General features: G+C 39.8%; 1 protein-coding gene across 2 annotated transcripts; it reads left to right on the top strand.

Moving 5' to 3' along the window:
• The first annotated feature begins 3777 nt into the window (after positions 1-3777).
• LOC116049087 (soluble guanylate cyclase 88E-like) lies at positions 3778-24307 on the top strand. Of its 2 annotated transcripts, none has more exons than XM_036006137.1 (17): positions 3778-4424; positions 5313-5489; positions 6849-6981; positions 8086-8260; positions 9146-9237; positions 10968-11225; positions 11352-11496; positions 13269-13394; positions 13475-13595; positions 14471-14600; positions 15014-15160; positions 17330-17476; positions 18038-18194; positions 19195-19304; positions 19788-19877; positions 20231-20349; positions 22903-24307. In XM_036006137.1, the coding sequence occupies exons 2-17, from the start codon at positions 5362-5364 to the stop codon at positions 23270-23272; spliced, it is 2448 nt and encodes an 815-aa protein (XP_035862030.1). In that variant the 5' UTR covers positions 3778-4424; positions 5313-5361; the 3' UTR covers positions 23273-24307. The 2 variants fall into 2 exon arrangements, with proteins under 2 accessions (XP_035862030.1, XP_031154325.1); XM_031298465.2 differs by having other exon boundaries at positions 5237-5489.
• The last annotated feature ends 1015 nt before the right edge of the window (positions 24308-25322 follow it).

Raw genomic sequence — 25322 nt, 5'->3', positions numbered from 1 at the left:
AGCGAGGAGATAGGACGACTCGGATACAGATACACTCCCATTAAGTATTCAACCACAGGGTCACAACAGTTACAGCTCCTCCACAGAGATGGATATTTCCATTTCCCCACATCCTAGGATTCATCCCTAGCTTTTGTGCAGTCACAGTCCTGCTACACCGAAGGGATTTACAATTTTATCTGGAGGAGCTGCTGGTTGTAAACAATATACAGTATAATAAGAAGCAGTTTATGGTGGGAGTTTGTCACCCAATAACTTTGTGGTCGGACTCAGTCGAAATGCTCCAATAACCCGTTTGTGCTTTGTGCTGATGCTTTAATCAATGTCCCACGTTTGAATGGTGAGCTCTTTTCTCTGGTTTGACGATATAAAATGATATCAGCCCCTCACTTTTTGCTGGAGCTGAATTGGTCCGACTATGAATGGTTTCCTCCAGTGACCCTGATACTCCCCAGATATTGGCTCATCCCTCCGTTAGGCTGGCTGAGCCTGATAACTCCTTTAAAGGGGACCAGTATGCTTTTTCTTATTTTCTGTCAATATAATGTTACAATGTCAGATGTTCACATTAAACGTGGCCAAAGCTTCAAATAATGCGGTAAACGTGTAAAAGTAATCCCTGTGAGCAAAAACCTCAGATGTCAGACTGATAAGACCAATTCCAGCATTCCTTTCTACTCTCGGCTCAAGCTTACGTCAACTCGTCCCAGATTTCTATATACGATCATCTGCTCCAGGCATGTTCAGGTACGGCTATTTGCATTCACAGGTTGGTTATATACGTTTAGACACCAAAAGTACATCATAGTTTGGGTTACGTTAGTGCAGATAGACCCTTCTCAGCATGTTACTGCTGTGTTTACATTACATCCACTGCTACATGTAGCTACATTTTAACGCTGGGGAATCCTATAATCTTGGTTGCAGTTAATTTATTTTGTGATCATACACAAGATGCAAAAAAATGAAAAATTCATGTCTTATTCCCTTACATATTCTCCTGGCACCTCTGCTCTTCTTTCTTCCTCTTCTTAAAGGGCAACTATTATATAGCATTTTCAGGTTAATACTTGTATTTTGTGTTTGTACTAGAACATGTTTACATGCTTTACTGTTCAAAAAACACTTTATTTTTCTCATCTGCCCATGGCTGCTGCACCTACATTCACCCTCTGTGTGAGAGGCTCTGTAGGAGCGCCTGTCTCTTTAATTTCTCCTGCCGTTAGCATGTAGCTACTATAGTTAACAGTGGACACTAATGCAATATAGCAGCACTTTCTACAGTCAAAAATCGCAGAGAAAGGCTTTGAAACCATATACTCCATAACCGGAAATGTTTCAGGAGTAATGTGACCCGGAATTGGGAAGAATTTGATGACATTGTTTACTGCCGTAGCATGTGGCTACATGCGACAATGTTAACACCATTAAAAAACACAGGGATTTCTCTAAAATGCATTTACCTCATTGTTTGAAGTTCTGGCCACATTTTACGTGAAAATCTATACGGAAAAGCATAATATGTCTGCTTTAAAGAGATATTTTGCTGATTTAAATCAAGCTCTGTGTCATGGCAGTGTGTTTAGAGGGACGATATTGGATGATGAAAAACATCAGACGGATCTCAGCAGATATCCGCTCCTCAGTGCACTGGCGCCATGGTAGGAAGCCAAACACCATTCATCTACAACACAATGCCCACACAAAAATGACACAGAGCTGGTTTAAAACTGACAAAGTATACCTGTAACTTCTTTCAGAATTCGGGACAGTCCTGAAATCCAAGCAGTTGTCCCGAAGTCAGACGTCAGGCTGCATGCTAGCAGCAAACTACATATAACTAACAGCACAACTGTACAGACCAACACTTTGGTCTCATCCTTCTTTAAGGGCGTTTCCACACCTACCTCCTTTGGTCCAGACTTTCAGACTTTTCAGTTTGATCCGAACCAAAATTACAGGTGTAAAAGACCAAATTTTGGTCCGATAAAAAGAGGTGGTCTCGGTCCGAGCCAAACTGAACCATGGTCCAGTTCGTTTATGTGTGAAAGCATTTTTTGGATGGTTCGGACCAAATACAAGAAGCTCTGGCAGGCTCTCCTTGTGTTACAAGACTGGGGAAGCTCCTTCAAGGAATAGCTCGGTGCTTAGTGTGTAGGCTACATGAGAGAGAGAGTGAGGGTGAATGCGCTCAGAGCAGACAGCTGTCGGCTATCAGAGCTTGGTAGTAAATGTACAGTGTAGGTTTCCGTTTGTCTCTGAATAAATGCTCCAGAAAGAAAGTTCCCGTGTCTTTGCTTCTCAACATCATAACAAAACAAAAAGAGCCGTGGCAGTAGGGGAGAGCAGCAGTCAGTTGAAAAAACTTAGACACAGAGAGAGGATACGCGAGGACGGGGAAGCCCGTCTACAAACCAATCAATTATAAGTATCTGGAGACGCAGCTCACGTATGTCATAACGGCAGGATGTAGTTTTGTCACATATAGAACTTTAGTGCGCTTGCATACCTGCAGTGTGAAACCAAAACATAACATGCTGGCAGCGGAGTTTTGAAATTCATGTCCCCTCCCCCCCATCCCGAATTTTACCCATTCTCATCTGGTCACCCTAGTTAGGGCGAACCTATAGATGCCGATATTTCCTCTTTTTGGAACTTTTGCTCCATTGATTTGCCTGTCCAGTCAGAGGAGGGCAAATGACACAGAGTTGAAGGTATTTTCAAAAATGTAAAAGATTCTGGGCTTTTGAGAAATACATTCGAGGCTGGTGCCCCAGAAGCCATCCCCCCGCTCAGCCGTTCAAACAATGGGAGGGAGGTGTTCCTTGGCTCCCTGTTAGCATTTGAAAAATGAGATGAATGGACACCTTTCCAAACAGCAGCACCTTTCTATTTTTCTTGGAAGGAAGGAAGGCAGGGTGTGATATTGGCAGAGGGAAAAAAAAGTCCAGTCATGTCGTCTTTAATGAAAGCATCCGCAGCATCTGTGCGGAGTTGTGGTTGGCACCCTCGGCACATTGTTATCTCCTCTGTTTCCTGGCTGAGAGGCAGCGGCGGACCTCCCAGGCCCCTGTGTGGCACTGGCACAGTCACACTAGAGGCCATTAAAGACAGGCAGCAGCACCTGGCAAATAGGAGAACACAGAGGAAATGGAGGGGAAAAGAAGCAGAAAGCTACACAAGAAATGGAACAGAGAACGCCTCATTATCGCTCAGAGCGGGTATTACAGGCTAGCTGTCAGCTCACCTCTGGGTTTTTTGGAGGACTGTCGGTGTGGGGAGGAAAGTGGTGGCTGGAAAGATTAATTCTGACTGACAGTGTTTTCATAATTAGACCTCTACATGATAGGTGTGAGCCCCCTAACCTTCAAGATCAGAATTTAAATATAAAAAAGTGGAGACCAAATCTGCTCTTCTGATGAAGAAAATTATTATTTGAATCAGGTATGTATGTTTTGTAACAGGGCAGATATAAAAGGCCACGAATGTCATAAAATAACAGAGTGTCTGATCTTTCTTGTCTGGATTTAACAAAAGGCCAGAGTCACACATTTCTTTTTCAAGCTAATTTCTAACAGCAGAAGCAGTGGATAAACCATAAATAAATCAAAAGGTGTTGTACCAGTGCCCCCTAGTGAACATGGTGAAAAAAAGTGGTTGAGCAATAACCTTGAATCTGCAGGTGCTCTGCATAAATGTCACCTCACTTAGACACAGTCACGTGTTGCTCTTGTTTTACCACATATGCCTGGTTTTATGAAGACAGACCATTCTTTTCAAAAATTAAAAGTAGCGTATGCAGGTCAAAACACAAATATTTGTCACATATCAATCTTCACTGATCAGCGGCAGGTAATGGCCGCCTTAACAGGAGGCCTGAATGTTTTGAAAGGATTTCTTCCGCTTCACTTCACAAACAATACAAAACCTTTTAAATGCCAATCTCAACACAATGCCCGTCAGATTAATGTGCACCTGACTGTAATTATGCAAATTTGAAGTAATTAGCCAAGAAACCTGGTAGCTCTAATGAGTTGTTGCAAAAGAGTACAGGCTAATTTCAGATAACGAGCCTCACATTGTGGGCTCCGGTTTACATAACACAGAAACTAAATGTCTTATTTTAAAGGGATTCCCATATACAGTAACAGCCACCCACAGACTTCATCTCCATACAAATGCATTACAAATTAGACCCAGTATGTTTGCCAGTTCACGCAGCTGAGTCTTAAACAAGTCTTTTTGCTACCTGCCACAAACATGCCTCTTTGCAGCTATTTTGGGTCACCTATTGACCTGACAAGTAAGTGTCAGGGGAGAGCGCACATGTCAGCTGCAGGTGGAAACTCTCAGCAGGGAGCGATGCTGTGGCTGCTGGCTGCCACAGTTGGAGAACAGGATACCACAGCACTGAGGGACTGCAGGTAAAGAGACTTCTCTTCCCCTTCACATTCCTTTTATTTATTTACCTTTTTTGGTTTTATTTTATGTGTTTTACTGTCGCTAACGGATGGGATGAAAGCATCACAGGCTGCTTGATTTCCCTGTGATGTTTCCTTGTATTTGCGCCAGTGGTGACATTTTACAGTGAGTGTAGAACAAAGCAGCATCAGACACAGGAAGAGTCACAGCTAAAATACTTCCCTTTACTGCTGCAACTAACGACTATTTTCATCTATTGTTTTCTCGATTAATCGATTAGTTGTTTGGTCTATAATGTGTCAGAAAATGGTGAAAAATGCCGATCAGTGTTTCTCAAAGCCCAAGATAACATCCTCAAATGTCGTTTTCTGTCCGCAACTTAATTATTCAGTTTACTGTCCCAGAGGAGTGAAGCAACAAGAAAATATTCACATTTTACATGCTGGAATCAGAGAATTTTTAATGAATTAATAGAAATTGACCCAAACCGATTAATCGATTATCAAAATAGTTGGCGATTAATTTAATAGTTGACAACTATTGGTTAATCTTTGCAGCTCTACTTCCCTTATTGAGAATCTTGGCCTTTTCTTAGATGTAGCTGCTGAGCAGGTTACCTTAGGTTTCATGAAGTTGTGTGTGACACAGAGCATATTTCCTTCTTTCCTTCCATGCCTGCAGGTGGATAGAACATTATGCCTTAACATTATCTTTTTTGCACTGAAATAAATCTTTACACTTAAGCAAAATGTCCTATTTTAATGTAACGAGTGCCAGAGGTCTGTCCTCTAAAGATTTTTTTTTTAATCCACAGTGATATTTTAAATTGCTGACCCGCACAAAGAAGAGTCCAACCCTTATTTAGGATCCTGCATGTCATTTCTCCTTAGCTAAGCAGTTAACTTCAGTATCAACCTGGAGGTCTCTAACCCTCTTAAGATGTACGGCCTGTACTTAGAAGCAGTGAACGATTACATAAACGAATCGTATGGAGAAGATGTGTGGAGATTGATCGAGAACCGAGCAGAGATACCCCACCTCAAGTTTGTCCGACATCAGATGTACAAGTAGGTTGTTGTTTTTGCAAATCATGTTTCCCCATCATACCTTGGTGAATACTACTGTGGTTTTCAGTGCTTGACAGCAATAAACTGTGTATGTCATAAACTGTCATGCAAGTATAATAGCACAGCAACCTTGTAATGCTTAGACCAGGGGTCTTCAAAGTATTTGAAGATAGTCACGGAGCAGGGACCCCCTACTTCATATTGTATAAAATGAAGTTGCATATTAAACTGTGCCTACAATAACATGTGGGCGGCCTAAAGCCTTTATACATACCTTTTTAGTGCATAGAATACTAAGCTATTAAAATAATTGTTGGTATGATTTTATAAATCAAGTTTTAGTGTTAAACATACATGTGGCACAGTGACTCCTTAGGATGAACTGTATCTGTGGCTGGCTACCTTAGTGATTTCCTCGTCTATTGGCCAATAAGCCTATCATCAATGTGTTTTTTTCACAAATAGGCTGATTCATATATTTGCCATTAATTTGTTGGATTCATGTTAATAAGACATTTTCATTTTTGAAAAAAAACAAACAAAGAAACTCCCTTCAATAATTATGCCTGATGATGGTCTAGTACCGAAACGTTGCCTACCATTACATTTATTTTTTGCAAGTTAGAAAGTGTGCAGGGATTTCTTTGCAACTTTTGACTTACTCCGATGCACCAGTCTCACGTTATAGATGTGTGAAGTATTTTTCTGTAATGAAAAACTTTCAAAAAATTCATAATTTGATGGCCCCCCTGCAGTAACTCTGAGGACCCCCTAGGGGCCCCGGACCCCTTGTTGAAGATCTCTGGCTTAGGCCATTGCTCAATTCAAGTGCAACACAAAATGTAAAAAGAAATATTTATATATATGAATCTGCCATTCAGGAAATATTAATTCTTTGGTTGACATACTCTATTTATGGGCCTAAGCTTTTAAGTCTGTAGCTTAATTGCCGACTTGTGATTGTTGATGTGGGTAACTATGACGATGCACTTTAACACGGTGGACACAATGTCATAAACAGCTGTACAGTGTAAGACTATTTAGCATAGTGCTGCAATAATTATACGTTCGTATTGTTCAATTATTGTTTTGACTACTGAGATACTTTTTGATGTTGGGCCCTCTCCTGCCTTTGATTTTGATTCCAAGTTTGGTCATGTCTCTACTGTTCTACATTAACGTTTTGTGTAAAGCACTTTAAATAGCTTTCTTGCTGAAATGTGCTATATAAATGAAGCTGTCTTGCCTTTTTTCTTACTGAGAAGCTACTTTCTCATAAAACCCCTTTGGGACAAATAGCAGCTAAGCAAGAATAGGTCAAAACGAAAATGAATTCATTACTTTCCTTCTACTTGACAGTGACAACCTGATTCTGCGGTTGGCAAAGGCAGCAGGCGAGGTTCTGGGAAAGACCCATGATGAGCTGATGTACGCCTTCGGGGTCTACATGGTCAAGAGGATTGGAAACTACGGATATGAGCGGATCCTAAAGGTGATATAGTGATGCCCCCCCTCCCCTCCCAAATGCACGTCCTCCTTCTACGCTCCAATATCACTGACTGATAATACATTAGTGACTAAATATACCAAACATACCCTGCTCTTCTGGTCTCTGACACTTGGCAGGTGATGCACTATGTTTCATATTTCTGAATCAATGGAATAAGCCTGTATTTGGAAGCAGCTTCGTGAACCTTAAATCTTGGGAATTGTGTAGTTAGCATGAGCGCTTAATAGGGGCTCAGCCAAAACCTAGAGGATGTCGGGGGGCATGCTCCCTATTCTTTTCCCCATTTAGGTAAGCTATATGCCTTATTTGTCAAGCCATTTGATAATAGAATGCCTAAAAATCTGTACCATTTGGGATAGTTGCCATGGAAAAAAAAAATCATCTGGTAAAGCCTATATATCTAAATGTTCAACCAACTGTCTACATCATTTTGAAATCAGAACATAAATGTTAAGGATTTTCATTCAAAAAATGTCAGTTGTGGTAAAGCTACATAACATAGGCAGTGTGGGAATTTGGCGTAAACAGCATTACTAATCCAAACCTATTTTTATCTTATACATTACTGGAGCAGTGTTTACAAAATGATTTCCCTAGTAATAGAACTTATGCTCCATTGATTTTCTGGTCCAGTCAGAGAGACTGAGTGGAAATGCCACAAAGTTGAAGTTATTTTAAAACCCTAAAAGTTTGGGGCTTTTAAAGAAAACATTTGGGTCTGGAGACCCAGAAGGCACCTCCTCTGCTCCGTCCCTGGTGGTCACAAGGAAATATTAAAAAAGCATAAATTCCAAACAAATGTATGCCAATGAATTTCCCTAATAGGCAACAAAGATCACATTCATTCATTCAAAATTAACACAAGTCCATCGCCGTTTATACACTACAGTATCAGTATCTTTGCATTGTGGGAAGAAAAACAAGAGCAAATGACTGCTAAGTTGGCACCAAAGAGACGTTTAAATAGATTCTAACTACCAAGTATTCTGACAACATGAAAAATTACTTAATAATGAAATATCATTCATAATATATAAACCACAGTTCTTGTTTACAATTAATTCAAATATTTTCCATCTGTTCTAGGTTTTGGGGCGAAATGTGCGCGACTTCATCAATGAGCTGGACAATCTGCACGAGTACTTTCGCTTCTCCTTCCCCAAAGTGCAGCCGCCGAGCTTCTGCGTGGAGGAGGAGTGCGAGACGAGCCTCACGCTGCACTACCGCAGCACCCGCAAGGGCTTCACTCAGTTCGTCAAAGGTAACAGGAGCCACAGCGGGGGAAACACTGGGTGTACACTTTACCACAGTGACAGGAAACTGGGTTTGATCCCCAACCCCAAGACCTCTCTGTAGTGTAGATCTCCAACCAGTGTCTATGTGGGTTTCTGCCTGTTGCATGCTGGGGATGCTCTAGCTTCAGGAACCTGAACGTGCTTAATGACTAAACAATTAGTGTTATTTAGCTTGTCCATTGTACATGACACTGTTACTTTTCAACACAGACACAACACACACTATTAAAAGGCCCATATCAGTATTTTCTGAACTTTCAGCTGCATTACCACATAAAGACAATTTAACTTTGATAACATAAAAGCAAACTTATGTTCACTGTGTGTGGACATTACATTTAATTTCCAAGTCTCTGCACATTTATTTTCATACTGTAGTGAACTGAAGGTTGGGACATTTCTTCTGGAGTGGGATTTCGTAAATAGTCTGCAGTACTAATGCAAATTAAATGTAAACTGTAGTACAAGCCATACAAGGCATGATGAACTGTAAGTTTTGAGCTGATCATATTCGTTTCGATTGTTTTAATTAAATGTATTAAATATCAGGTGAATATCAGATCAAGAAAAATCTATTAGTTAGTATAAATTAGTATAATTTCCTACCTCCTCCTTCAAAAACAATTGTATTTTTAGTGAAGGGAGAAAACCTGAAAGCGATGAGCTTTGTGTACAAAACTGTGGTGAAAAGTAAAACACATGATGCTCCACTATGCCGTCAGGCAAGGTCAATCAATCCAGGCTAAGTCATTCGTTCACAATGAAACAGTGACTCCTTAGTTTGCTCTGAAGTTAAGCTTACACAAGCCCATTTTGATTGAATGACCAGTATGTGTAATTGTCTCCTGCAGGGCAGCTCTCTCAAGTGGGACGCCAATTCTACAACACAGATATCGAAGTGGAAATCCTGTCTAAAGAGGAAACCGAGAAAATGACGTATGTGGTATGTACTCGGGCTTAGGTCATGTGTCAGTTTAGCTGCCGAGCGTCTCACCTTGACCCCGTGTCAGTTCTATCAGCATGGAAATCATTCCATCACCGGAGTTCTTATTTACACTCTGACAGCAAGTGTTTATTGGATGGAGATAAGTGTTCATTGGGATGGGACTCTGGGTAAACTCATAAAACAAATGTGAAATGTTCACCCTCAATTATCTCTACTGTCTAGCACCAGCTAACATCAATGTCACCCCTTTTGTTAAAGAGGTTTTTTTTCCCCTGAGCAAAAAGTCAGTGTGGAGTCCTGAAATAACCAGCGAGCCCTTCACTACCCAACAAACACAGCAACAGCAACAAAATAAGCTTTCTCAACACAGTGCAGAACCCATGCATAGCAACAGGAAGCAGCACAACTTTAGAACAATATTCACAATCAGTACATGTAACCAGGGTGTGATTTGTAAAGGGTGGGGGTGGGTGATCATGCACTACGAAACAAAACATGCAAGAATTAAATCCCCCTTGCAATACCATGGATATTCAATGGAAAACACAGCGCTTTCAAGCCGGAGAGCAGAGTTCACTTCGCGGCGAAATCAAAATACTTTCAACCAGGAAACGCTTGTTCGTTCCTCGGGAGTGTTTTATTCCAAACCACAATCTTTTTCCTAAACTTAAATTGTTGTTTTGGTGCCTAAACTTAACGGTCATTGCCACGTGATGCTAACTTTTTCTGGCTAAACTCAACTACCACGGCCCCTGAAAGGACCGTCATCTGGCGGTGCCTGTATACGGCTCACAGTCACCTATTGGCAGCTAAACAACTGCCGATGGTGGCCGGCGTCACGGAGCCCTGTAGCAGCTAAATACAACCAGCAACTGCTGCTCGGATTTTATCGTTCTATCACAGGATAGACGATGTTCACGTTACAGCGCTTTACTTAGTTTAAAATATTGTTTTAGTTATATAACGGTCTATTGGTGAAGTAGCATTGATCACTTTGAGGGGGGGGGGGGGTACATTTTGTTAAAAATATGTAGACCAGAAAAGGGGAAATCCCATGCATTCCACCCTGGCAAATCGCACCCTGCATGTAACCATGTAAGCAACACAGATTATAGCCATGTTTGACACATGCAAAACAGCAATAAGCAATGCGACAAAATACAACATTCATGGAGGAGAGCTTGATAAAATGTTAAAAGTAACAAAAGTACAAGTTAGTAAAATGGTGAAACTGTTTTAGAGAGGTGTTGATTCAACTGTATGATACTGAGTGTATCTGTGTGTAGTATGAAAGCCAAGTTTGTCACTCTGATTAGCCAAAAATCTTAATTTGGCAATAGCTTTCAGCTACAGTAACTTGTTCTGATGAGAAAAGCTGCCTGTAACAAGCCAACACAAAGGTTTTTTTTAATGTCACAAGTGCATGGAAGAGATAGATGAGAACTCTTTCCAGAAAGAAAGAAAGAACAGAAAATAATTTGAGGATATTTTCTCACAGAGATAGGTTTGGAAATTATACACATAGGCTTTTTAAAAGATTTTAAGCTCAAAACTATATATATATAAAAACAAGCTACTTCATTACATACATGATTTTGGTTTATCGACTGCAGTTAAAAAAAATATTTCAAATTGTATTTTTTGTTGTTCAAACCACCACAAAAACACACTAACTGACTTCAAATCTCAAATGTTTAATCAACTTGAACTTGATACTGCTCATCCAGGTTTATAAGATGAACTTTGATAACGCCGCCTTCAAACACCGCATGCCCCAGCAGAAGACGGCGCCGAGCTACGAGAAGCTGCCAATGAAGCGAGGTATCTTCTTTGACATGTTCCCCTTCAGCGTCATCTTCCGCCGCGACATGACTATGTACCGCATCGGTGACGGCCTCAAAGAGGTCTTCTCTGACCTCCAGGGCAAGAAAGTCAACGAGGAGTTCACTCTGATCAGACCCATGCTGGAGTTCAGCTGGGATAATGTGAGTTCAGAGGGACGCGTCTCATTTTTCCTGTCGTATTTGTCAAAACTAAACTGCTCATGTGACTTAAATTACTGCCTTGCTGACTTACTGAGCCACACCGATCTTTCTGCTGTCTCTCATCAGATTTACACCCATTTGAACAATGTGTTTGAACTGCTGTCTAAAGCGGTGGTGGAGAGCAAGCAGAAGGTCAACATCCCCAAACTGAACAAGGAGGAGCCAGAGGAGAAGGAAGAGAACGAGAAAGCAAAGAGGGAAGAAGAACGAGGTACCAGTCTCTCCATTTCAATCATTTCAAATGTATTATGTATAACAAAAGGGTTCATTTCCAATAGATGGGATCACAAAATGTCCATCAAGTCATCTGGACAGAGCAAAATAAAATATTTATAATATATTCAGTTGGAAATAAATATTAAATGGATTGAAGAGCCAAACCAATTGCACTGCATCCTCCAAGCACATAAACTATATTTAAATACACAGTGTTATGAATCAGTAGCACACCAAACAGCCTGCAGCTTGGTGAATGTCAAACTAAAATAGGAAATAATGAGAAATAAAACAGGAAGATTAATTTGTTGCATATTGCTAAGGGTGTTGTTATTTCAAGAGGAAATGACAATATCAATGTTTCTCTTGATGTTAATGTGTCAGAATGAAACATAATGGATACTATCCAAAACATAACCATCTAGAATCCAACAGAATTTACAACAAGGTGATGAATTTGTAATATATTCTCACAGTGTTTTCCCTAAGACAGAGGTGCACGTATTTGGTGGGGGTATAGGGGTCCTACCTCAATAAAATGTTACATTTTTCAATAAAAAAATGGGCAATTTCACATTATTTTGGACCATTATTATTACCATATCTGTGTCTAAAATGTTGAAAAAGCTAGAGCAGAAAATTAAAGACAAAACTTGCTAAAGACATCCACTGGGGACCAACTACAATCATTAGATCTGACTCATTAATCAAGTTATTTAGTTAGTTTTGATACTCACATTGATTCATTTGTAATTATATAAGTGATTATTGGTCGTGATTGGCAGTGATGACTAATTGTGCCATGTAGTTTTGAGAATAGTGATGACCATTTCTTTCTGCTTCAAAAATGCCTCGTTGGGCAAAACGATACATTATCTGGGTCACATGAGAGTAATATAACCAAAAGATCTCCTAGGATTCATTCAAAACTTTAATCTGTTTAAAAAGTAATAAATAAATAAATAAATAAATCAATCTTTTTAAATTTGACTGAAAGAGATAATGATATTGTTAATCACAAATAATTGTACAGTAACATTTTTTTGCTCTAATTTTTTCATCCATTTGGCTATAGGTGCTGCTCAAAACGGCTTGCGTGCTGCGCCTAAGCCTTATAATAATGGTAGGGAAAATCCAGTTCTCATGTTGAACATAACCATTCTGCCATTGCCTAGGCTATATCTACGACATTCCACTTCCGGGATTGCTCCGATGCCGCCGGAAATTCGGCCGGATGTCACTCTTCTCGGCCGGATGTCCGTTACCTTCCACTTTCTTTGTGTTGGAATTTTAAACTCCGGTCGATTTCTGAGGACTATGGTTAACTGCTCCTCAGATCTCTGCAGGGTAAATCCAGACAGCTAGCTAGACTATCTGTCCAATCTGAGTTTTCTGTTGCACGACTAAAACAACCTTTGAACGTACATGATCCACCAAAACAAGTTCCATCCCGAGGCTATTTTGCAGCGGCACTGTGCCCCTTTCCGGCGCTTAGTTCCGCCCATGACGATTGTGATTGGTTTAAAGAAATGCCAATAAACCAGAGCAGATTTTTCTCCCATCCCAGAATGCTGTGTGGACTAGCCAGACCCTCCTCCGCAGTGCTGTGGAGGAAGGTCTGGCAATGCGAGACTAGCCATTGCCTGACTGTGTTATTGGAATTCACCGCCCCGTCTTCACACATTTATGCCCTTGTTAACTCGCTTCCCAACCAGGTTCATTGAGTCATGCATCCTCTCACTGTTTCTGCTCCTCTGCCCTCGTCAGAGCCGAAGGCGGTGGAGGAGATGAAGGGCACGGACCAAGAGTACAGCAGCTCTCTCACCCAATACAACAGCTCTACAAACTCTGGAGGGGAAGATATTGAACTGCTGGCGTTCCAGACGATCACCGGTCAGAGTTTATTTTGTTTCTTTCCAGCATGTTTTTAATTGCCACAGTCCTGTTGACATGTCCCTCATGGTTCTTCTCAGGAAAGTGTAGTGAGACCATCTTTGAAGACATGCGGGAGCCTCCAAAGAAGCCTCTCCACCTGAAGGGCCAGATGAAGTATGTCCCCCCGTGGGACTCCCTCATCTTCTTGGGGACACCCATGTAAGACCATAATATAACTTCATAAATATATTTTGATATTTCAGTAAGAATGCTTCCTGTTTTCTGATCCAGTTTTACTCAGCTGTTTGCGGTCAACACTAACTCAACACTTTACCCATCTCTTTCACACCCACACATATTCAGCAAGTCAGGGGGCCTATTCTCTTTCCTTCCCTCGCAGGCTTTTGTTGTGCAAGTGTTAGGCTTCATTAACAACAGCTCAATTGCTTGATTGAGAAAACATTAGTAACGTATAATAATCGGAATTAAGCGGACCGTGAGATCAATATTTCGGTTGAGAGAAACTCAAGCGTTGCAGAGTAGTGCGTATGGCATGACGGCCGTATATTGTTGTACTGATGACATTAATGCTGTGGATATACATTGGTGGAATATGCTGAATTTATAATGTGAGCCATTAGAGTACAGGTCATTTTCTTTTTTTTCCCAGCCTATATTTAGGACAAGCCTTTAGTTGTTTTGTACGGACAGCAACCCACAACTATTTGACATTTTTTATATATTGGCCTTTATTTGAGAATTAAGATAATTAAAAGACAGTTGCACAGTGCCCAGGTACAGTAGATCAGTGTGTTAACCTATCGGAATGTAGTATTGGAAACCCAGGGTGGTTTTTATTTAAACTTCATAACCCATTGCAGAAAGAAATATTGACGTGCAGTGGTGTGTTGCCAGCCTCTTTATTCAATATTAAATAGTTTCACTGAAATTAGTGTTGCATTCCCCCCCCAAAATCGTATCTAATTTTAGAGATTGGATTTATCCATGCCAATTCAGTGAATGAATTTACATTGTCTTGCTTTCCTTTTTCTTTTTACACTTTGTGTCTTCATTTCTCCTCCTTATTCTTGCAGTATAGAGACAGTGGAGGACATGATAAAGATGGGCGTGTACGTGAATGATCTGAATCTGCATGACTCCAGCAGAGAGCTGATTTTGGCCGGGACACAACAATCGGCTGAGCTGCAGCTGGCCCTCGACCAGGTGATGAAAAATCGCTGAATCCCGAGTCTGCAGGGAGAGAGCATCATACTGACAAAGCAGGTTTCAACCGGGGAACTCAATTGTACAAAATCACAGACCAGGGTGGGCAGTTTGAGGTGGTTCATATCGTCTATTAAATGTACTGAAATAAGACTATATGAGTCAAAGCAGAAGTCATAATATATGATACGCTGAGTGCACAAAATGTAAGAACTACCAGCAATCTCCATGAAGCAGCCTGACCAAGTGAGCCCAGGCAAAACCCCTGCTCCCGCATTGATTTCAACTATTAAATCCACTTCAGTCATGCAGGAGAGATTAGGAGGATTAGAGAAGGCAAAGAGGGATTTTTGAGCTTTCAGAGAGGTGAGACTGTAACTGTAGACTCTTTTGTCCCATTTCTGATCCTCTAGGAGCAACAAAAATATGCCCAGCTGCAGGAAATCATCAAAAAGCTGGACGAAGAGAAGAAGAGAGGAGATTCTTTGCTGTACGCCATGATCCCTAAAGCTGTGGCCGACCGTCTCAGGAAAGGGATCACTGCTCTGGAGACATGCCAGGTACAAGGCAATGCTGCTTATAATATAACGTATTTGATCCTTTCTTGTCCTTTGGAATGTGCCTTGGTCGATGCGCTATAACAAGTCTCAGAATCCACTGATCTCTTTCATTTGTCACATTTATTTTCCATTATCATTCAAACTTCATATTGATACGTTTTCTTCTTTTCCACAAGCAAATAATGACCTGTCCTTACCAGATGGGGTACAATGATTGAAAGCAGAGCAAAAAATAATATTAAAAAAAAAAAGTTTATAAGTTTATAATCAGTCTAGTTCACTCTCAATATCAACACATTTATGCACAATTCATCAAAATAAAAGTTAATATCGAAATCATAATTTTGGCTCCAACACTGAGGCCATGGATGTTTCGCTGCAATCCTAGTAATATGTTGCTGTGATCATAACACAGACTTTACCCAAAGGAAGCACACGTTTGGCATTTCAAGTACTTATTTATTTATTTTTTTTCTATCGACCCACTGCACATTGAGGTCAGGGGTCAGCCACGCAACAGTGCTCTTAGCTTGGAAGTGAACTCCTCGTGAAATGGAACTGCCATTTTCTCACAAGCAAAATATGTTTGTGACCAACAGAAGAACAATGTTTGGCTTCAACTGCAGCAGCTGTTCAAGAGGAGTGAGAAAAAAGGGAGAATTATTTCTAACACGGTCTAAAGATGTTAAAGGCAGACGTTAAGGTAAAGGTCAATTTTATTGACATTTTAGACCGTACACGAGGGGTAGACAGCAGTACCAAACTGCTTTTATCCTAATCCAATTGTGAAATAAATGTATAAAAACAGATAAAACATGGATATAAACATGCAACCCAACATGTATGTTTGTAACATGTATGTTTGTAACAGGCACGTCTTTAAACAGACACCAAATACAACCACGACATGCATTTATGTCAACAGTTGGTAGATAAAAGCAGCAGAATGATTATTGTGCAAATGTTCAGCAGAACAAATAGCAGCAATTGTCTTGCAAATGGCAGCAGTTGTATAACATATAAAATAAATTACCAATTATAAAACATGTGACATTACCACAAACTAATCAAGAATGAATGTCCATCCACACTAAAATACAACAATAACAAACCAACCAGGGGGTACTCCTGCTGTTGCCAGGGGGTACATGGACAGATTTTAGAGTAGCTCAACTAAGTAAACAAGAAATGTAATTATGGTTTGATTAAACGAATATATCAGCTGAAACAACTGAACACTACATGTTGCAGTTAAGCAAGAGTGCTTAAAAAACTAGTTAGCAAGCTAGCACAGTTTAAAGATGTAGCTTAAAGTAAAGATTAAATGGTTGAAATAGCTAAAATTAATATATAAATGGTTGAAATTAATAGCTAAAAGTAATGACTAAACAGTTGTAATTGTTTGTTAAAAGTAATGGATAAAGGGTTGAAATATTTAGTGGAAAGTAGTGAATAAATGGTTGAAATTAATAGTTAAATTAATGACTAAACAGTTGTAATTGTAAGTTAAAAGTAATGGATAAACTGTTGAAATAGTTAGCTAAAAGTAGGGCTGAACGATTAATCGTTTTTAAATCGAAATCCCAATTTGAAAGAATGCAATTAGCCAATTGTGAAGACCACGATTAATCAAATGTGAAATATTTAGTTGAATGTTTGGTGTATCATTTGAGTTGACATTTTTTATTCGTCTTTTTATTATCATATTTACAGTTTTTTCATTAAGATAAATGCTGGAATAATGCTACATGTCACAGATTGTTTACAGAAATGGCCTATTTTCAGTGGATCTTTCATTTTTGTTTCATTACTTTATTTAACATGATCGTAGCAGGTGCAATATGTAGCAACACATTCTTTTTTTTTCGCAAATCGAATCGCAATATCTGGCAGGAAAATCGCAATTTGATTTTTTCCCAAAATCGTTCAGCCCTAGCTAAAAGTAATGACTAAATGCTTGAAATAGCTAAAAGTATATGACTAAATGGTTCAAATGAATAGGTAGTTGGCCAAAAAGGTTGGGAACCACTGATCTAATTGATGACTTAAGTTCCCTGTGACTGAGTGACCCTATGCTAAGCACAAGCATCTCATTCTGCCACCTGGTGAGTAGACTGGTGTTTGCTCACAGAAGGAGATTATCAAAATGTATGTTTGTTTGTATCCCAGGTCTTCCCAGATGTGACCATCCTGTTCAGCGACGTGGTCAAGTTTAACGAGATCTGCATCCACATCACACCCATGCAGGTGGTGGACATGCTCAATGAGATCTACATCGTCTTCGACACTCTCAGCGAGAAGCACAACGTCTACAAGGTCAGTGAAAGCAGCACAACCTAAAGTGTCTGCATATGATTCAGTTGCTTACAACGGTTTTGTGTATTTTTTGTATCTTTGACAAGTGTTTATCAGTTTTCTTGCCTACTAAGGATTTTCTTTTCCCCGAATGTAAAATAAAAGCTGAGGATTTTCTTTACATTTGACTATTTTCCTCCAGGAGTATAACATTTCAGCAGAATTTTCCTATTTTTTTATCAAGGTGGGAAAACTTCTGAAACAGTGTTTGGAACACTGTGGGGCATGCAAACTTTACTAAAAGCAAAGTGAAACCTTGTCTCAATCTAACTGTAAAGTACAAATGTACTATTTTTGAATAACAACTCAGATTTTAACCGTTATACAAACACAAAATATTCTGGTGTGTTTAAGTCAGGTGCACACACCTCTGGAAAATACATTGAGAGACAAAGTTGAATTCCTGTCTGCTATTATTATTGACTTTGGTTATGGAGTGGCACTCAGTCCAATTAAAACAATTCACAAAGATCTATTCAGTTTCTTATCACAATGTGGAAATTGCCACTCCTTTCTGTCCAGGTGGAGACGATTCGTGATGCCTACATGGTGGTGGCGGGCGTGCCCAACAAGACCACCTTTCACGCGCACCATATCTGCGACATGGCACTGGACATGTTGAGCTCCATCGACCACCTCAAAGACCCCTCCACTGGAGATAACATCCAGATTAGAGTTGGTGAGCAGTACACTTGTCTGGATCTTTAGTGGCTTGGCCATGATAACACACACCAGATTATTTTAGGTTTTGGCATCAGGATGTCACAGCCCAGGGGTCAGACACCCATCACTGATTCAATGTCTTGAACCGTGTACTTCAGACCATGTCCAGGTTGGGCTTTTTAGCCACTAACCAAAAAAAACCCAAAAATATAATCTTGAGATCTTGGGTCAAAGATTTTCCCTCAACCAGAGGACCCAAGTAAAGTACACAGGTAAAGTCCACAGTTTAAGACACGGTTTCCTTACTGTTACAAGGGGTCACTGTTCTGACGGCCACCCCAACCACATATTTTCCAATATGAGTCATGTTTTTATCATTTGTACATCAATAACTGTGTTTAAGATTTAGTCATATCATTGTACCTAAGGACTTGAGGCCATCAGGCTGCTGAAATTGAGGTGCGTAAATTATGACTAAATATTTTAAATTAAAGAAGCATTAAATAAGTTAAAACTTATTGACTACTAGCAATTTGCATAACCAATGGCAAATACTATGATCTTATGGTCTGTAACTGATCAAAATAAGTCATGATGCCGCATTAGATCCGAGATAATCCAAATACTCAGAGCGGAGATCTGTTCGAAACACAAAGTGGGGAGCTGTAAACCATTTGTTATGATCAGCTTATTGGAGGCTGGAGCCTATCCCAGCACACATTGTGCTAGAGGTTTGTCCCTTGACAGGTCACCAATCTTGCCAATCTTGATACTTAACTCTTGAAGAAAACATTGCTTTTTCCAAGGGCAGAACACAACATCTTTCCAGTCAAGGCTGGGAAGCAATGGTTGAGTTATAAGTGAGTGGGTATATGAGTATACATCAACAAATCTACCACTCCTGCACAAAATATAGGATCATCATGTTATAGGACAGTAATAGTTGGCTCAGCATTCAGGCAGTTTATGAATATATCAGCTCATGTTTGGATATATGATCTCTCTCTCTCTCTCAGGTATTCACTCAGGTATGGTGGTGGCTGGCGTGGTGGGTCTGAAGATGCCTCGCTACTGCATGTTTGGCGACACTGTGAACACAGCCTCAAGGATGGAGAGCAATGGAGTGGTGACCACACTAGCATATTTTACAACCCATCGCCCAGCTTAATGTGCTAAATAACCCACGGCAATAGTATAAATAACTGCAACAAAATTCATGATTTCCCTCAGTCAAATTCATGTAGATTAGTATAGAAACCCATTATTGTGTTTAATGACGCCTTTGTGCATGCTGCTTTTTAGTTAATGCAACAGACAAACCGCTTCATTTGCTTTCCATTACTTACAGTAATTTAAGTTAATTTCATGTTTTGTGGGGAATCTGTTCTATGATGAAAAGAAATTAAAAGGGAGGCAGTTTGTGCAGGCTTAATTTCACTATACTGTGCACTCCCACGAAGGAAGAAAAGCCTGAATGAACTCTCATTTCAGATTTCAGTAAGCTAAATGTTTTCACGTCCCTTTAAAAAAAGGTTTCAGTACAGATGGATCTTGAATTTCAATACTCCGCTTTAGCAGTAGTTGTCTGTATGTGCTTCTGTCTGAGCAGGGTATGCAGATACACATCAGTCAGACCACCAAAGACCACCTGGAACATGAGCCCTTTATCATTGAGGAGAGGGGCAAAATCTTTGTGAAGGTGAGTGATTAATATATTAAATCACAGACACACCTTTTGCTAATATTTTCTTTCTGCAAATTATGGCTTTTTTATCCATCATCCACTAATTGAGATGGACCTTATGATTAATACATTACATGACAGGTTTTGTAGCTGTAATACTTCAAGCACTTTATTCCAAGATGAGGTGTATAATTTGAAAAGTGGCACACCTGCATGTGCTGGGAGTTTATCTGAAAGTACTTTCTTGAGCCATGTCTGAGATATTTGCGACCAGACAGTGAAGTGTTTTAATATTGATGAATTTTAAATGAAATCTTCTTTCCAACATATATTTCTGATCAACACACTATCTTCCTAACATCTCCCAGGGCAAAGGCTACATGAAGACCTACTGGCTGAAAGGAAAGAGAGATCTATCGTTCAAGACCCCGGCAGAGCTGCGCTACAGCAGCGAACCGAAAGACTCTGATGACAAGAGCTCTAATGGGTGAGTAGACAAAAGGAGAGCAGTCAGCACCAAAGAACCCCTTTTCTTTTATACACAGTGTGGACTCAGGATGCCCCCTGTTGATTCAGTCAGAGCTGTACTCATTGCCCCCTGCAGCACCAGACAGCAAGCAAACTGAGAGGCTGTATTAGGTGCTTCTGTTTATTTGAAGGAATCATGCTGACCAGCAAAAACGAAATGTTCACTCAGAAGGGGTTCGTGCAAACGTTGGGTTACTGAAGCAACACAAAAACAAAATGGGGTGAGACAAAACAGCACTTCGAAAAGTTAAGTCTGATGTCAAGTCTTTCAGACTTCTTTTTCAGAAAACAAGAAAAGATTCTGCCAGTAAAGGGATAGTTTGGATCTTTTAAAGTGGGGTTGTATGAGGTACTTATCTACTTTATAGACAGTGGCCGCGGTGCCAGTTTTAATCATGAGAAGGTTCTATTTAATGTAACTGTCACTGTTTTTAAAACGTAGTTAAAGCTGTAAAAAGGAACTAGTTAAGTTTAAACAACAAAAATACTTAGGTTTAGGAAATCGTCAGAGATTGGCTCAAAAAGAGTTGCATAAAACTACTAAAATGAGGACGTACCTGCGTCACGGACTACGGTCTGTAAAAGTCGGTTAATTAATCGTTGACTTTTGTTTCCTGAGTGAAAGTCCTGCGTTTGTTCGACCAATCCACCATCCCAACCTACTTCCTTACACAGAATTTGTCGCTCTTATACTATGTCACCTTAGGGACCGTTCGGTATTTATGGAATGGCCCACCGGAGGAAAATAGGGAAGGGTCATGTCTTTTTATTCTTTGTTGAGGGGAGGGTCATCCAATTTTTTTTTGGCTAGGGGGGAGGGTCACCCAACTTTTGTATTCATAAGAACAGCAACATTTCAAAGTGGCTTGTTTGGTGCATAGTTATCCATGTAGCTCCATGTAGCTCTCTCAGTCTCGGCCCCTATCGCTAGCAGATGGGTACCTCCCTATTTAGTCAGCCAGACAATTTGAGCTGTAGCTTTAGAGACCGTGGGATTTCCCAAACTGAATAAATCCCACTCACACATATAAACACAAAACTGCTTTGCTAGCTCCATCATGTTGTAACTAAGACATCTGATGAAAAAATAATTTTATTTATTAGCATGATTGCCGTACTGTTTAGTTCAAAAACATCCAAAACACGAAAACATAACGGACCAGACGTAAGCTTTTATTTTGAAAAGTCAAAGCTTGCGGACTGCACCAAGCCGGGAGGGCATGAGACGGGAGGTCTCCAGGCTGCAGCCATACCCGACTCTCATATTATTTCGGTCCCGATGTTATATATATATATATATATATACACACGACAGCCTTTTCAAGGCATTTGAGAAGGAAGGAGTGGTAGCATGCAAGCTCCCAAATTGACGCTCGTCTGAGAAATGGAGCTTTGGATAATGTTCAGCTTCGGCAACTTTACCTATATGTTAAAATATACAATGACTGAGGAAGCCTAGTGACGAGTCCATAGTAACCAGTGTTGAATTTATTACCCAGTGTGCTTTGCTGAATGGTCTCAATGTTTTATTTCATATGAATACTAGTTCACTAGAGGAGTAACTTAGTATTTGAAGTAATGCAGTAATGCAGGAAGTGTGCATTTATTTTCCCTGCTTATTGTGTTTCCACAACAATGTTAGTGAGCAAATCTACTGAAATGGCCACCACACCATCATAGAGGAGTGTGATGTGTAAGATGAGAATGCAGGGGTTTAGTCATGTATCTCATGGCTGTAAAAAAAAATGGCTACCTGTATGTCTGGTATGCCTAGTGCAAACCAGTACAGAAGACATCAATAAATTGTTGGGGAGAGTCATCCCTTTTTTCCATATCATTTTGGAGGGTCATCCAAAATGTATTGCTGGAGAAGGGAGGGTCAGGTCTATTTTGGCTAAAGATCCCAAAACTCCTCCGGTGGCCCCTGAAATAAGTAATGGTCCCTTACTTCCTTGTTTGCTCCCGCAATAAGTTATACAGCCACAAGAGGTCATGGTCTAACAGCATAAATATGACTTGTTAGGAGCTGCTTGTACAATCAACCTATATGGTTGTTTTCTGGGTGAGGACGGCCTGTTGCTTTGCACTAAAATGTCAAAATTGGTACCTGAATCCATCAATAACGCTACTTGATACCCACATACATTGGTTTTCAGGTGAGAAAAGTAGTTACTGTATTTAGAATATTTTCACTGCTTTACCTTGACGTCAGACAGCCCTTTCCTTTTGCACTACATTTTCTCAACCAAAGAACTTCCATATTTCTATGCATAAGTGCAACGGTGCCACACACTGTTACAAAAAGAATAACCTCAGTCCGAGGACAGATACATTTGCTTGTTTGAAGAAAACATGATTGTAGGGCAGGAATAAACCCTATCTCAGATCCAAGTGTCTTTACAACTGTCATCCCCGGGGCCAAATGTAGAAATGTTTGATTGTATAACTTAAGACAATGATTTATGTCTTTTGTGAATCACTGAGAAACTCTACTAATCTGTAACTGCACTAGTTCCACAAGCACCAATGCTAAACGCATGGGATCCAACCTCAACATCCCTGGCAACGAGGAGCAAGCTGAACGAAAGCCAAGCCCCAGCGACCTTCCCCTGGATACCCTGCCCCCACCAGAGGCCGCTACCGAGACCCCCGCCGTTTCAACCGAGCCCCAGGAGAAGGAGAAAGCCAAAAAGACTAAGAACAACAAGGGGGCCAAGCTGGATGTGCCCCAAGCAAACACAGTGCCGGAGTCTTCGCCGCCCGCGGACGTGCTGGAAAACCCGGGTCCTTTAATCAACATCAAGAGAAACAGCTTCAGACATCAGTACGCCAAGCTGCCCGCCAACCTGCCCATTCGCAGCGCCTCCTGTTCCATTCTGTGAGCAGATGGTTGTAGTGAGATTACAAGCCGACTCCAACATGTAACTAGGGTGTGATATATGTTTAAAATATCATTGTTTAATCAGGGGCAAGACAAAACAGGCATTTTAAGGTTTTCAACATACGGTTACTGATGATCTGCATTTTAAATTTTGAATGCCACATCATGCGAAGGGGTTGTGAAAGATACAAACTTTTGTGACATTTTGATTAAAATAAGAGCGAAACTTCAACTGAAGACCAACACTTAAACTTTTAAACATTTCCCAGTCAACAAGTCTACTTTTATTGAGGTAAAGTTTGTGCAACATTTAAGGGTACACATGCTTGGTATTTAGATGCTGTTAAATTGACTGCTTATAAAAGATGCACTCAAAGTCACTGCATTATATCAAATGGAGAAAACCAGCATGCTGTTTCATTGATTTCATGCTTTGAAGGATTTGCCTTGTATAGAAATTGGTAAAGTACTTTTTTTAACACCCTGAATACTTTACAGGTTTCACAACAGGTTTCACAACATGCCTTCCTTATGTCGACTGTTTTAAAGAAAAGGAAGTACAATGGCCTCTACACACAAACAGCACATGCACAGAGAAACAGAGAACTTTATAATTGTACTACAAGTATTGACGGCCATGACAGTTAGTTTATTTTTGATTTTATTTGCTATTTGCTGTATTATTTACAGGTCTACTTTACATTCATGAAGTCACTGCAACAGGAATCATGTTTGTTCCAATCTATATGGACAAAAACTTACGGGATGTTTTAGAAAAACTAAAGTAAGCCATTTCTCCTTGGCGGGAGCTTCCACAGAAACAAAAACTATTTATATGGATGCTTCATTTAATTCACTGAGAGTAGACATAATCAAGAGGTTGTATTTTATTTTTGTTTAAACTAGGCACTAGGCACATATAGTAATTCACATCATTGTCTAAAGGAGTTTTGGTTCTATTTTCTGTATGTAACTGACTGCATTTGTCTTACTGTATGATAGTCTTTATTTATATAAAACGGTATGTACAGCCACTCAAACTGTCATGTTTTCATTTGTTTGTAATTAGGTCATGACATGCATACTTATCGACTCGTTACAGTGGTTGGCATAGTTTAAAAAACCACTGACCTGCCAGTTAAAGGTGTGACCAAAATGCACCTGTGGCCTGTGTACACTTTTCACCCTGATCAAAGTAAACACTTCAGTTTATACGGGCATAATTTCCTAAGATGTTTTCTGGAAATAACTAGAACATATGATACTAATTAAAGGGAAAATATTAATTTCCTTATACATTCATTATTTGTTTATTATAAGAAACTGACCGGTAGGGCTGGGCGATTTGGCCAAAATCTTCTAACGTGTTATAGGTGATTTCATATCTTGATAACGATATACAAGCATGTTGTAATTCAATAAATACATGGAATTAAGTACTTGTCAAATAAAACGTACCAAGAATTTTCTCAATTTATTAAGAACTTTTAGTGCAAAATGAACATAACATGCAAGGATCAGAACATAAAGCGTTGTCCAAATGATGGAAGTATTGCCAGAACACAGTTCAGCTGCTGGTTTTTCAGCATGGCTATAGACATTTTTTTTTTTTTTTATATCGTTTTGCTGATAAATATTGTCATATAGCCCAGCCCTGCTGTCCAGCTATGGACTACAGCAAAGATTATCGAGGTTACAATAGCAATTCATAGAGTGTAAGTGAACGCAATATCTATTTGTTCAATTACTGCCAAATAACAGTTCTTTCCACAAAACCTCTTGGGAAAATTATTCTGATTCTGAAATTACAAACCCATAAAATTAACAAAAAAGGTTTCAAAGATTTAACACTTATTACGCTCATTACCATTGTCATTTGATTTTTTTTTTTTTTCCAATTCATCCGTTTATTGTTTAGTCAACAAAATGTCAGAAAATAGTTTTAAAAAAATCTCCATCAAGATTTCCAAGAGCCCAGGGCGACATCTTCAAATCAAAATATATCAACGATATTCAACATACAATCATTCAAAAAGAAGCAAATACTCATT

Source organism: Sander lucioperca, chromosome 10 (assembly GCF_008315115.2).
Source record: "Sander lucioperca isolate FBNREF2018 chromosome 10, SLUC_FBN_1.2, whole genome shotgun sequence".
NCBI classification, from domain to species: Eukaryota; Metazoa; Chordata; class Actinopteri; order Perciformes; family Percidae; genus Sander; species Sander lucioperca.
This window is presented reverse-complemented; position numbering and strand designations above follow the sequence as displayed.